The following is a 15264-nucleotide window of genomic DNA, read 5'->3' on the forward strand; positions in this document are numbered from 1 at the left end:
TTTTTTTTTTAAAGAAAAGTGTCTTTTTCCAATGAATAATCTCGGCACTATTATCAAACGTGAAGTGGCCATAGATGTATGAATTTATTTTGGGACTTTCATTTCTATTCTGTTGGCCTATATAGCTATTATAACTTATAACTCACCATTTTCTTATCACAGAAAAATGGTAGGGAACAGTCTTTGATCATCAGAAGGATAAATGAATCTAGGAGTCTTGCATGAATATGAGGTTAAAAAGGTATGCAAAGCCAAGTTGTGGAATGTTGAAATCAGAGGGGTCTTAGAGGGCGTGTTAATTTAACCTTTTGTTTTCCCAGTGGGGAAGAAATGATTACATTTCAGCTTCAGAGGTTAACATATCTGCCCAAAGATTCATGGCTAATCACTGAGATTCAAACCTAAAACTCTTGACCTTCTAGGCCAAGGCTTTTTCATTGTTCCTTGGTCTCATTTGACTGAGGAATCCCCGGACTGAGACCTTCCCTATTTCTTTTTCTTGAATGTGAGGGTCTGTGTTCTGCCTGTTAGGTCCGTGGAGGTGAATGGGGGTGGTGACGTGTGTCTCTTCTTTCCTTGACAGGCTGAGAGAAAAGAAAGCCAGTGAGGGGAAAGCATTTGAAAATCTGAAATTGCTATATAAATGCCACTAAATGATAAGATTGCCAGCGTGATGCTCTTCTAGGAAGGTTCTGCATGTCGCAGGAGGCATAATGGGAGGAAACCATTCACTCTCAGATATGCTGGGGTTGTCAGTTTCTGAGAGAATTGAGTTCTGGAGCTGGGCTAGGATGCCAAGGAAGTGTGGAGTGGGCAGGGCTGGCTCCGAGAGGCCTGGAGTTATGCCACCTCGCCCACCCCATTCCTCAGGGACAACCTGAGCACATGCAAGAGTCTTTGCCCCGCTGGTTCAAAACAGGGATAGCAGGACCCAGGGACATTATCCAGATGTGGTCTTTTTGGCTTGTCTGAATCCCTTCATGCTCCTGCTATGTTCTCATGACCAGTGGCTATCTCTTGTGTCATCCACTGGGGAGTCCTGTTTGAAACTAAGTGGAGAGCAATTGTGAATTTTTGGCGGACAGGAATGGGGTCCTATGTACCTCTGTTCTTGCAAATCGTCAAGAAATGTATGTTTGGTTGTTGAAGGCAGGAGTTGAATTCATGAAACCTGCTTTCTCTGTGTCACCAAGTCCCTGGAGGGAGGCGTGTGTTGTACTTATTTGGGTCACCAGTACCTAGGACATCCCACTCCATGTGTGCAGAAGAGGCTGGTCCCCCTGATAGTTAGTATCCTACTGCTGCATGTGAAGCCAGTGGTGTCAACTCTTTTCCAACATGCTACTTCACTGATCAGTCACTGGTCATTCTGGATGGTGTAGGTGCATATTTGGGGAACCAGTATTTTGAAGGAGCTCAGAGTTTGCTGATGTTGAATAAATTTCAGAAAAATTATAATCTCATACTTTTAAGCATTTGTACCTCCAGGCAGGGTAACCTACCCACTGAGCCTTGCACCAGATAAGGCCGTGGAAATTGAGCACTGACAGTCACATCTGTGTCTCTTTCCCTAGGTTCAGGACTAAAGGACCTACGAAAGTGAGCTATTTCCCTCTGTGATTGTGCACATGAGACTCACTGTGTGATATCTTCCTTCTTTAGGGCTCTGGCTGACATCTTAAGACAACAGGGACCTATCCCTATAGCACACTGTGAAAGAGAAACTATCTCGGCTATTGATACCTCTCCCAAAGATAACACGCCGGTCAGATCCTCCTCCAAAAACCACTACACCCCTGTGCGTACAGCCAAGCAGACTCCAGGTAAGTGTATGCTGATCACCTAGAATCTTTGCTGAAATTGTTGGAAGGTTTCAGTGATTTTTCTTCTCTGGTGGGCCAGATTGTGGAGTGCTGTGTAATGAGGATCGTCCTGCTGGGCTGGGGACTTTTCCTTGGAAGGTTATGGTAGAAGAGGGACCATTGGTGGTCAGTGTCTTGGCTGGATGAGGGCTGCTGATGCTTTGGGATGCCTGTGACTTACTGAGAGCCTGGTTTAACTCTGTTTTCTGAGAGATAGGGTGCGGCAGCATGTGGAGTAGAGCCATCCATTCGCCTGGGTGGTGGAAAGTCTGGGCTGACTGGGATGCTGGGTATATAACCAAAAAAGCTTGCACTCAGGCATAGCATCTTTTCAACTGTTGGAATCTCAGAGTACTTCTTGAGGGTGGGAATGTTGTCTGTATTTTAGGGCCACCATTTTCTGTGGGCTATAAATATCTTGGATATATGATGAATTGTCATATAACAGTGATGATATAAATTGTGCCTGATGTGGGTGGAAGAATTGGTTCCAGGACTCCTGAGGATGCTCAAGTCCTTTTTATGCAGTGGCATGGTGTTGGCATATAACTGGCACATACCCTCCTGCATGCCTTAAATCATCTCTAGGTATTTGTAATATCTAACATAATGGGAATGTTTGTAAATAGTTGCTATGCAGTATTGTTTAAGGAATAGTGTCTGTAGTAGTTGAGTACAAATGTAATTATCCTGAATATTTTGTAGTTGAAGTCTGTTGGGTTGAATTCTGTGGTTGGTTGAATCCTGCAGAACCTGTGAAATGTGAACGGTTGATGCACTGCCTACTTTTTAACTTGGTCATCACTATAACACTATGAAAGAAATTGGGCTGGACTTATTTTTGTCTTGTAGATCTGTAAGTGAAGCTCCAGGATGTCTAGTAACTTGAGCAGGGTCGTGATGATGTTAATAATAAGAAAAACATCAGCAGTAGCAGTAATATAATGTACGTATTTACTCTTTGCTGAACATCATGCTGAGCACTTTACATTTACTTTATTATTTATTCTTAACGACAGTCTTAAAAGTGCTTATATTACCAACACTTTATAGTGTCAAAAGGTTAAGTAACTTTCCCAAGGTCACATGATTAGTAAGAGACAAAACTGGGATTTAAATCAAGGCAAATAGTTAACAACAATCAGAGTTAGAAAACCATAATATCCTTCCTTACCCAGTCGGGCCACGAAGGCAAAAACCTTAGCAGATAGTGTTCTCACACCCTGATAAATCGCATCCCAGTGCAACCTTACCAGGAAGCCCAGTACTGACCCCGCTTCCCAGGCTTCTGCTGTACATTGGGGTTGTCTCTTGGGGAGTTCATATCCAGTGCTTCTCAGGTTTTCAAAGGTGGGCAATGAGGTTAAACTTAACTTGCAATGAAGATGTACAATCACTAAGTGGCATATGGGTGTTCAGCTCCAGACTTGCTGCTGAGATCAATTTTATTTCCCATTCATTATTTAACTTTCTTAAATTATAAAATCACATTTGCCTTTAATACAGTTTTAATTCTTTTGAACATTTACAAAAGCTAAGGACATTCTCCCCTGAAGATCCATATGTATATACACAAACGAATGTATCTAGTCATCCAACAGTTGTTATAGGATTTAAGGGACCCTCTCTGCAAAGTTAGACATCCTGATTTAAAGGTAAAATGAGGAATTTCCCTTTGAAGTCTAAGATGCATTTTCATCTGTAACATACTGGATCCTTTAAGTGGGAGCAATACAGAATCGTGGAGAATGCACCTGGAGGTGTGGTCATCTAGGGGGTCATCTTAAAAATGCTTCACGGATTAACTAGAATTTCTAGGAATGGGCTTGAGCATCACTATTTTTTCCAAAAATCTCCACAAAGGGATTCTAACATGTGGCTAGGGGGAAGAATGAGTGGATTCCTTCATATTTGAGTGCCAACTTTGAATGCCCATGATTCTCCAACTTGATTGAACATTAAAATCACTGGGGAGCTTTACAAGTGAAGGGAGCCTGGAGCTCTTACCCAGAGGCCATGATTTAATTGAAGGGGAGTAGGTGTGATCAGCGAATGGAGGAAGGCATTTAAAACTTTCCTTAATTAAGAAAGTGTAAGAATTGCTGGGTTCTGAAATTTGCATGAAGACTAACATTTTAACTGATCTTTATAATCATTGGTCATTGTTTAGTCTAACCTTGCATCATTACCAGTTTTGAGGAGGGTGTTTTTTGTTTTCCCAAAGATTCATCACTTGGAGTCAGTCTCCCCCAGAGCTTGGCCTGTGACTCTGGAGCTTCAGGTCACTCTGACCTCAAAAGCACCTCTGACTGTGTATTTTCACTTCTGTATTCAGCTTTTGTGTCTTACAACCGAGCTAGTTTCCAGCTACTGAATCCAGCCTGAATAAATGGGCAGTCATGATTTGCTCTTAAGTACCCTTCTCTGGGCAGTAAGTTTTGTCATTTCTTATAATTTCCATACACATCCTGTCTTGTACTGAGCTGAGAATGGAGGTTTCACAGTTAACACGATTCACTTCTGTGTTTCAAGGGATCCTTTCCTGTATTTGTCAAATCGTAGCTCTTCATCCTGCTTTTAGAGATGGAAATGGTTTCTCTGGCCCAGAAAACATTCGCAGTCATGAAACCAAAATATAAAAACAATTTCACAACATGCTATATCTTCTCTAGCTTACAACAAAAATTGTGCTTTTCCAAATACCTGATACCTTTTGTCTCAAAGTATTGCAATTTGAGTAGAAATTTATAGGACTTTGGGTAAACGTTCAAAGTGGAAATTTACTGTGATTTTTGCCACTTATCAAATAAACCAACGACCAATTGTCGTAAAGCAGTAGGAGTATTCAGTGTGTGGGGGGTGCTGTTAAGAGAGAGGTCCAGAAATACCAGGATCTACTAATGCACGTGGGCTGCTTGGCTTTTCGAAGTGCTGTCTGAACCTGCTGCATTACTGTTGTCTGGAGTTTGTGAGATGTGCAGGATCTTTGGCCACCTCATCTGCATCTTTGAGAAATCACTTTGCAGTTGTCATTTGAGAAGCACTGGAAAATCGTGGGCTTAGTTTTTCTTGGCACCATCATCTACTGTGTGTACAATCCTGCCACTCAGAGATTACTACCTTCAAAGGCTTAGAGTTGTGTTAAGAATATCATGAGTTAAACCAAGTGAACATTTAAACAGGTCCCCATTCATAGCAAACACTATTGACCAAGACCAGGCTATGAGAGTCTAGCTACAGCGTCTGCAAAATCAGTGGAAAGAATGAGAGCCCTAGTGTCCTTAGACTGACAGGATCCATGGAGTTGTGTCTGAGATGGATCAGGGCTTGGCAATGAATGTGCTTGTTTGGTCTGGGAACTGGAGTGAGGGTCCTCCAGTAATAATACAAACACTGACAACCACATAGCACAAGTACCACTTACCGAGCACTTATGATATACTGTATACTCAGATCTCCAGAACAGAGAAGGTAGTATTTGTTAGATGTAGAGATTCCTAATTTCACATTGACAGAGCAGTTCTATGGCTTCATCGAAAAGTCTTGCGCCTTAACTGACCTAGTCAAGCGCTTCCAAACTATTTTTTCCAGTATGGAAGAATGAACCCAGGAGGATGTACACTTTGCTACATCCCTAACTCCTTTTTTCCTATTTTGAGATAGGGCTTTGCTAAGTTGCCCAGGCTGGGCTTGCATTTGTAATTCTCCTGCCTCTGTCTCTTAGAGTGCCAGGATTGCAGGGTACCATCATGCCCAGCTGCCCCTTCCCAACTGTAAAGGGAGCTCCATAGTGCACTTTTACTAGGACATAGAAATCTAGTGAAGCCTACATCCATCATCCAGTCCTCAAGTCTGGCTGCCTGGAGACCTTGCTACTCAAGCTGTGGTCCATGGATCAGCAGTCACTATCTCATGGGAGCTAGTTGAAAATCCAAACTCCTGGGCCCTTTCCAAGACCTACTGAATCAGAAACTGCAGTTAAACAAGAAGCCAAGGTGATTTGCACATGTGAAAGCTAAAGAAATGAGCCCTGTATCGTGATGATGCTCATACCCGGCTGCACACTGCAGTGGGGTAGGGAATTCTGAAAATACTACTGTCTTTCATCTTCCACAAAGACTGATTTAGTCTGGAGCAGAACCTGATCAATAATGTTAATAATTTTGAAAACTTCCTGTAATGCTCCTGTGTTCAGCAAACTTTGAGAACTGGGCCTTGGAGGATGACTGTAAGGTGGGGGAACAGATCCTTTAAAGACTGTGGAGGTTGGGTGCCCCTGAAGGCCTGCAAGATGCAGACTGTCTGGGCAGAGTCAGTGGACTGTAGCCAGAAGTCCTCTCACTGCAGGTGAGGCAAAGGGAGTGAAGGACTCAAGCTTCTGTGTGAGACAGAGGAGGTCAGTGTGCAGATATGAATGGAGATACGGAGAGAAGCAAATACAAAAAAATGTCGGAAGTGATTTGCAAAAGCAGAGTTATTAGGAGCGGCTCCACGTCTAGTGTTGCAGGTGCCCTGAGCTCAGGATCCAGAGACTTTGTGTGGGCTTAGTTCTCATAGAAGGGAGACCCTGCCAACTTGCCTGGCCTGTGCTTCTCTCAAAGCTCTCATCTTGGGGTGTCTGGGTGCCATCCCTAGCAGTAGTAATGAGATCATATGTTTAAGTTCTACGATCTTGATAGCCACCCTTCCACAATCAAGATAGATATCAGCTGGAAGCAGTAACTACTTACGCTCCATCCACACAACACAGTGCATCGTATAAATGAGTAATCAGTCATCCTGCCTGTTGGCAAAGCCGTAGCCTTGGGTGGCAGACCCAGGGATCCAGGGGCAGGACTGTGTCAGCTTCACAGGAATAACAGCTTCAGGGAACAGGAGAGTCTGCGCTACCAACTTCAAGTCCCTCTCCCCTTCCCTCTCGGTGGTCTCCAGGCACACTGGTCTTCTTGACTATCTCTCCCTATGCCACTGATCATATTGCTTCAAGGTCTTTTTCCCTCTCTATGTTTGTAGCCTTAAGTTCTCAACTCATATACATTTGTACTCAGCTGGCACCATTTCAGAGAGGCTTCTGCAACTGTTGTCTCCTCTCCTGCTTTATATTTTTCAGAGCACGCACTGCATCTAACATTGTATGTTTGAGGTTCATTTGCTTAGTATCAGTAACCCCATGCCAATATTAGCTCCGTGTGGGTCAGGACTTTATCTTTTCATCACTGTGGCATCCTAGAACAAGAACATGGCTTGAGAAGTTCTCTCTGTGCAGTAACTGTGTGTGGTTGGGGAACATAATGGAAGGCAGGATGTCCCTGAAGTTGGAGATACAGGAGCCAGAACATGGGCTTGGCTGTGTTGCTGTGTCATGAAGAACCCAATGAGGTTCTGGTCCATTGACTGGCCCTCTCTTTAAGGTAGGCAGGGATTCAGACTGGTCACTAGGTCAGAAGCCTGACAGTGGAACGAGGACCTAACAACACGGTCCTTTTCCTTCTGGGGATGATTCAGTATTTCATGGCTCAGCACAATTAGAAACTGGGAGCTTTGCTTATGCCTGGACATGGAGAGGCCGCCACCTATGATAAGGGTTCCCACTTTGCTCAGCTTGCCTTCTCAGAAAGACTCTTCGGGACAGCCGTTGGGGATCAGTGCCCCTGTTCCCATGGTTGAGTTTAAAGCTGCCCATGGAGCCAGAAAACCTGGGCTGTATCTCTGAACTCCAGGAAACCTCTGGACCACCTCAACTTCTCATTGGAAGTGAAATCTTTTGCTTATCATCCCCAAGTAAACAGAATTGTTTTTGTTTCAGAAATGATAGCCTCTTCTGACAGTGGCAGTAGTGAGATCACTGGCCCAACCTGTGGTTGGCTTCCATGCAGATTGGGGCACACACACGGGTCATCTGTGAAACACACATTAAGCATGAGTGTGAATGTGAAGCCTGTCAGGGCATCACCTGGTACAAGGAGACTACTACTTTAAGTTTACGCTACTCGATGTGATGGTGTTTAACCACATTAAAATCAATTTCATCTGTTTCCTTTTGTTTTTTAATGCAACTGTGAAAAAAATGTAAAAGAATATATGTAGTTCAACTCTGCAATTTACATTATTTTCAATTGAATAGAACTTACCTAAATGTTAGCCGTATCTAGTATCCAGTTCCGGTCAAGTGTATTTGGCTTTCTATTGCTGAGATAAAACATCTGATAGATACCTTTAATTCAAGAGAGGAGAGGGTTGTTTTGGCTCACAGTGTCAGAGGCTTCAATCCATGATCCTGTGGCTCTGAGGCATGGTGACAGAGAATGGCATAGGAATGCGGCTTTACTCATGGCATCTGGAAGTCAGAGATAGGGACAGATCCAGAGAGGAAGGTGCAGGGGCCAGATACAGCCCCTAAGGTCACTCCCCCACGGCCCACTTCCGCTACAGCTCATTCAGCTATGAACTCATCAATGCATTAACCCACTAATGAGGTTCGTGCCCTCAGACCCCAATCACCTCTCTAAGAATCTCCTAATCCATTCAAGCTTGGCAATCCAGATTAAGTGGCATGTTGAGTTTTAGTCACCAACAAAAACAAAGCCTCTCCTTTCATAGAGCTCCCGCTGTATTGCAGGAGATTTAAGTGGGCACGTAGAGAACCGCAGAATTCAGGCAGATGATGTGTCTGAGAAACCCTGGCAAGAAAGACCGGCCCTTGGAAGTGTGGCTGGTACTGGATCCACTAGGAGAACCCAGCCATAGAGAGACATGGCAAGGGCACTGCCACACAGCAGGAGCAGCCAGTGCAAAGGTCCTAAGACAGAAACAACACTGACATGTTCAAGGATCAGGACTCCTGGGTGATTGATTGCACAGTGAATGAAGGAGCGGGTCATATGTTGAGAATAGAGGGTAGACATGGGCCAGGTGTACAGCCTTAGAGATGACAGTGAGTGGTATGGATTATGTTTAGCGTGGTGATCTAATTCATGTTTTAATAAGGTTGCCCTGATTGAAGTAATGGTAATGAGCTATCAGTGGGAAACAGGGCAGCCACTTCACTTTGCCCATAGCAAGCTGGACCAATGAGAGAACTTTCTCTGCCTTCTTCCCTATAAAGGAGACAAGGTGATGCAGTAATATCCTAGGTCCAGAAGCAGACAAACCGAGGCCCACACCCCAGCTCAGCTGGAATAGCTCGGACATAATCAGACCAGGGCTCTTAAACAGGAGTTGACTAACTCTCCTGAAAAGGACCAGGCCATAATGTTAAAGGGTCTGTGAGTTATAAGATCATGGTGGCACTACCCATCTTTACTTTACAGCACAAAAGCAACCGTAAGGAGTAGATAAATGAATGGGGGTAGCTTTGTTCCCATAAGACTTCATTTACAGGAGTGGGCAGTGTTTAGCCAGGGAGCTCTAGTTTCTCACTGTGTGCTCTTAATATTCTGAGAAAGTCACAGACACTTTGCATGTGACATTTCCTACTCTTTAAAATGAGAGTAGGGACCCCTCCTTCACCGACATGCCATGGGGAGTCAGTGTCAAACAGAGACTGCCAGAGGAACTCTGTCAATTCTGTTCCCCCTCAGGCCCTTCCTGGGCCTCTGCCTGGGGTGTTGTTTATGGCTGGTTTAGCTAATCTATATGAGGGCTGCTGGATGAGCATGGACCAGGATCTCCAGGTCCAAGGGACGATGGCCAGGGTACTATGACTTGGATATGGTTTGTCACTGAAACGTTCATGTGGTAAAGGCTTTGTCCCCAGTGAAATAAAAGGAGAAATGATGGGAAGGGTTCCAGTGGAAAGGGATCTGGTCCTTAGACATGTGCCCTGTATCAGCCAGTGCTTACCAGAGAAACAGATTTAATGGAAGATGTACAGATATGGAAGTCTTTGCTTAAAGAAAAATGACAAGATTAGCTTACAGTGGCCGCCTGCAGAGCCACGTGTGGAGGAGTGAAAAAGTGCTGTCTGTGTGCTGGAGATCCGAGGGCTCTCATCAGAGGCTGAGCTCACTGTAGTGTCCTGTGTGAGTGTGTGTGTGTCAGGCTGGAAGCCAGGAGATGATGCGCAGGGGGAAGGGGAGGACTGGAGGACTTCAAAAGACACAGAGGCAGCCTTCCTTTATTTCCCTTCCCTGCCACTCAGCAAGCACCTTGTCGCTGTCACCCGCACCCAGTAAACCCCAGAAAATCTTCAGTGAATCCCTTAGCCACACCCAAAACTATGCTGATCAATTCAGTTGGGCATTTCTTACTTAAATTGACACAATCAGTTAACTGTCACATGTTCTCAAAGAAGTGAAGGTGGTTCTCGTGGGAACCCAGTGTAGTTCTCTAGAAAGGATTACTGTAAAAAGAGAAAAGCTAGCCCTTTCCCTGTCTGACTTCCTGTCAGGCCAAGCAACCTCTCCCATTTCTGTGTCCTTCTGCTGTTGTGTCATCTCCGTGATACCCTTAACAGAGCCACGCTGATGCAGTGTCATGCCCTTGAACTTCTAGGATTGTGAGGTAAATAACTTTGTTCTCTTTATAAAGTACCTACATCAGGTATTTCGTTACAGTAACAGGAAAAAGACTAATACACTAGACCTCAGCTTTTCCTCCACCCTAATAGCATCTTGGTGGTTTTAATCAGTCACTCTTTATTGATGCAGAAAGCCTTCTAATCAAAGCTCTACATGACAGATCATTAGAAGGCTAGCTACCACCCACCCCCCATATGAGAACAACCTCAGACTTCAAAATGCCTCTAAGAATTTTGACCCCAAGAGAACACTGAACAAGACCCTCGCTGCTGGTCCAGTTTCATCCCTCCACCAGTGCTTGGATCCCATTCATTTCTGGCTTGGAGCACCTGTTCTCCTTGCCTGGCTGTGTCTCCTCTGCTGCTCTGTGCCTGTGGGCTGAGCATGTGCTGGACTCCACAGCCTCCTATAAACAGATGAGTGCAAGCCCTGGCTCCCTCCTCTCGCTTCTTTCCGCCATCACCGCTGAGCTCCTGTCTCCCAGCCTGTCCCTCCCTCCTCTGCTCAGCAACCAGCATCCCACAGTCCTGGAGTACATGTACCTCCCCCTCCGTGGAAGCCACAGCTCTGGCCGCTTGAACGTGTTAGGCTTCTCGTGAAGATGTGATCTGTTTGGCTCTTTTGGCTTCCCCCTACATGGTGCTCTTTACACTGTCTGGAATATTCTGCGTTTGTATACTCCCCCGGCCTGGTCTCTTCTTCCTCCTCTCCACATATCAGGTTGGCACTCTGGTTCCCAACCTCGCAGCTCCCACCTGTGGTCACTGTGGCATCTGAGCTCTCTGGTCATTGCAGGGACTCGTAGGGTGACTGGGAAAGTGGGCTAACCCTAGTCCAGACTCTAGCTCTGCCTTTTTACTTTACCTCGCTTCTCTCTGCCTCAGTTTCCCGATCTGTGTGTAAACTGGGGGTAATAATGAAGTCCTCCCCTCCCTGTGCTGTGAGACATAAGTGTGTTAATGACTTCAGTGCTATGTGGTCGCTCTAAAGCACACCCAGCATCAGCCCAGTTCCCCTCCAGTTCTCCTACGTTGCTTAGGGACTGATGCACATGAGAGGGCCACTCAGTATTCATAAAGTGAGTAGTATACTAAAAATCCAGTGTTTAGAGGGTTGGGGATTTAGCTCAGTGGCATAAGCACCTGCCTTGCAAGCAGGTGGTTGTGAGTTTGATCCCTGGTACCGATAAAAAAGAAAAAGACAAAAAAAATTTTTTTAAAAATCCAGTCTTTGGGTCAGAAGAGCCTGAGGTCCTGATGGACCAGCGAGTCCTATGAGAGAGGCACCAGGGAATACCTGACTCTGTACAGTGTGAACAAGCAGAGCATGTTGGTAGCTCTGTAAACAACCGTGTCATTAAACTGCATGAGAAGACTGCGGATCTGGACCCGGGGAGGGGATGTGCTTGTTTTTCTCCAGACTAGCAAGTGACAGCTGAGTTACTGTGACATATTGCAGACATTCTTGAACCTCTGCCTCCCAGGGATGGTGACAAGTCTCCGGGGAAGCTTGAGAACCTGTTTCTTAAGGAATATTACCAAGTGTGAGAACTTTTAAAAGTGCTTTTTATGGACTGACTTCCTTAACTCTTGTAAGGATGCCATGCGGCAGACAGTATTATCATGCCTGCTTCATAGATGGGGAAACTGAGTCCCAAAGGCAGGAAGCTTGTTGAAGATCACACGGCCTGTTGGGGGCTTGTGTGGTCTTTGGACATGGGTAGAGTCCTGTGGAGCTCAAGTCCAGAAGTCAGACTGATCAGAGAAGCAGACTTCCCACGGTCCCCTGCAGCTGCATGGAGTCTGTCCGGTGGTTGGGGGTCTGTCCTTGCTCCTGGCTGGCTATTTGGACCTGGTGTTGCAGGGAGAACACCAGGAGAGGCCACAGCTCCACAGAAAGGCAGGCATTCTCAGGGCATTGCCCCTGGCTGGAGACAGACCACCTTGCAGCTGGAGCTCGTGGCTGAGCTCCGCTCCCACGAGTGGTGGGAGCGGCTTGAGTGTTTTAGCTTTAGGGGAAAGCTGTCCTAACAGCTCCTCCTCCTCACTTGCTGGTGTTCCCTGAGTTCTGACTGTGTGCATGTGCTGTGCTGCACATTTCCTTGGGCCTCATGTGGATGCTGTCACTTTCCCAGGCAGTAAGAGGCTACAGGGGCACAAGACAATGGGGTGGCTCACCTGCAGGTGACCATTGCCTTGGTGACAGCACATGAGGCTGACCTGGGCGGTCTGATCCAGAAACCTGTCTTACAGTTATACTGTTTTGGGATTCTGTGACCAGAAGGTCGAATTACAGCTATGCCCATGTTAAATCACCGTTCATTCTTAGTGCCAGACTTACGATGAAAGGAAGAGTTAATTCTCACTTTCATACTTCCGTGCCAGTCAGAAAATGAGTCCTGGGTCCCTGTGATTTGATCCTGGGGAGTAAATGGCTTTTCCCTGCGTGAAGTTGCTTTAGAATAAGCGTGCCCAGAAGCAGAGTTCAGAAGCCAGGGGAGCTTCCCTCGCCCTGGCTGGGCTGGCTGTGTCCTCCCAAACCCGAGGTCTTGTCTTGCCTAGTTTTCTCACAAGCCTGGCCAGCTCAGCCACAGAGCGCTGTCCTCTGTCCCTCTGACTGAGCAGGCAGCCTGAACGGGGGACAGACAGAGGCTCCTCACACCATCTGGTCAGGGGGAAAAGGAGAGTCATTGAACTGTCCCACTAATTACTCCCCGTGCTCACCTGGGGAGCAGGAGGATTTAGATGACTTCTGCTGTTCCCAAAATGATGTGTGGGTGAGAGGGAGAAAGCCAAAGCGTGGAGGCCAGAGTTAGAATTCCCCGTTGCCTCCATGAGTTTGCAAAATGGAGGGGCCAACAGAGCACGCTGGGGTGACAGAAGCAAGGGGTGCTGGGTGGGGAGCAAGTGGGAGCAGGATGGAAGGAACAGTGTGTAGTCAGGGCCCTTGGGTGGTGCAGGGAATCTTGGCCCATTTTCTGTGGAATGTGAGGCTGTGTGATTTATTAAGGAAAGAAGGTCACAGCAGTCTAACGGCACAGTTGTTTCCAAAGCTACCAACATGCTCTGTTTGTTCACATTGAACAAAGCTGAGTAACCCCTGGTGCCTCTCTTATATGTCTCACTGGTCCCATCACGACTTCGGGGTCTTTTGACCTGAATACTGGATGTTTAATATGCTTTTCACTTTATGCACATTTGTGGCCAGCTCATGTGTACCACGCCCTGAGCCAGCCTGTCCTTCTGAAGCCTAGCAAGTCCGGGAGCATAGCCTTGACACCTGTGTGTCATCTGGTGGAGGATTCACGCTGCCTTGACTCATGGTAGAGAGCGTAAGGACAAGAAGACATGTGCAGAAGAGACAAAAAGGGACATAAGCCCCGCAATAGCTAATCCAGCCCTGCGGAAAGGCGCTCATCCATTCACCAGGGCTCAGCCTCCATGACCCACCCATCTCCTGCTTGACCTCGCTTCCCAGTTTTGCCCCGCTGGAGGGTTTAAGTTTCAACTGATCAGAGTTTGGGAGCACATACACTATAGCAGGTGGGAAGAACTCAGTGGCAGCGAGAGAAAGCCCAGACTCCATGCAGGTGGCTTTTAGAGCCTTATCTACAAAGCCCAGCATCCATTGCCGACAGTTTAAGCATATTTAGGGACCAAAGGTGAAGGAAGTGGCCGCATTTACTGTTCTTAGTGAGATATGTAGCCCCAAGGGGTCCTGAGCACCTGTCAAGCCCTGCAGGTGTGACAGAGGTAAGACACACTGGGCTCAAAAGCTTCAATTCAAGAGCAAAAAGATGAGACTATAAAAAATACCCCTGGCCACAGAGGTATTCAGAATGTCTAGGAGGAGGCTACTGTGATGAGGGTGGCCATCGCAGGGTGATGGGGAGGGGGCAGTGTCCCTGGAGGATGATAATCAGGAGTCAGCAAGAGCCCAGAGAGTGGAGACACTTAAGGGATGTGAGGTTCACGGAAGGCAGTAGTGATCAGTTCCTTTGGAAAGGTTGCTTGTTGCCGTTCTGTCAATAGACAGCAATGATGCAAGAACTGGAACAAAGGCCAGGAAGGAGCCGGAACTCGGTGTACTGTTGGAGAAAGCTGCTCGGAGCAGGGGAATTTTTTTCTTTCATCCAGCATATGGGCTGTGTCCCCAGGAGTGGGAGCTCTGTGAGGAGGGGTGGGAGTTTCCACAGGGTTGGCAGCATATGACTCACTTGGGGGTGGGAAAGGTTAAACTTATCCAAGGGTCTTGGAGATGAGGTTATGGTGACTTAAGGTGACAGGTTCCCAGGGGAGGAGAGCCATGGTCCATTCACAGCACTTTGAGAGCCAGGAAAAGCAAAGTTAGGTTTGGACCTGACCTTCAGGCACTGGTGATTTTGGTCATTTGCGGGGTGTCAGGCACCAGGGATACAGGGGTGAGACTAGGTCCCCAGTCTAGAGGAGACAAAAAGTAACCGTACAAATGTGCAAGCCCAAGTCAGGTCATAAGTGTTTTGAAGAGAAACAGAGCTCAAAACAGAAGCAAAGACCGTAAAGAAGCAGTAGGGTAGAGCCTTATTGGAGGAAGAAATTTGCTGAAGCAGCCACTCAAATGACCAAGCCTCATGTGTACACCTGGAAAAGGAACGTTCGGAGTGGAGGTGGGATTCAGTCTGGCACATTTGAGGATCGAGAGACCAGTGTGGCCAGAACAGAGAACACAGGGATAGAGACGTGGTGGAGGATGAAATCTGAGAAATGGGTCTTTGTGGGTTGCATGAGGATCTTGGGTTTCATTCTAGATATGGTAAAAACCGTGGTAATGTTTGCAGCACTGGAATGAACATAGGATCTGATGTGCATTTTTAACACTGTGCTACCAGTGGACTGGAGGGTCAG

General features: G+C 46.4%; 1 protein-coding gene across 4 annotated transcripts in view; it reads left to right on the forward strand.

Annotated features, from left to right (window-relative positions):
• Nucleotides 1-15264, forward strand: part of Shisa6 (shisa family member 6) — a 307814-nt gene that overhangs the window by 20296 nt on the left and 272254 nt on the right. For all 4 annotated transcript variants that reach the window (XM_063242633.1, XM_063242631.1, XM_063242630.1 and 1 more), the window contains exon 3: nucleotides 1663-1823. In XM_063242633.1, coding sequence (XP_063098703.1) covers nucleotides 1663-1823 — 161 coding nt within the window. The remainder of the gene's footprint in view (nucleotides 1-1662; nucleotides 1824-15264) is intronic.

The sequence above is a fragment of the Cavia porcellus genome, unplaced genomic scaffold, assembly GCF_034190915.1.
Source record: "Cavia porcellus strain 051 isolate PalLab524CR breed Dunkin Hartley unplaced genomic scaffold, mCavPor4.1 scaffold_32, whole genome shotgun sequence".
Classification (NCBI taxonomy): Eukaryota; Metazoa; Chordata; class Mammalia; order Rodentia; family Caviidae; genus Cavia; species Cavia porcellus.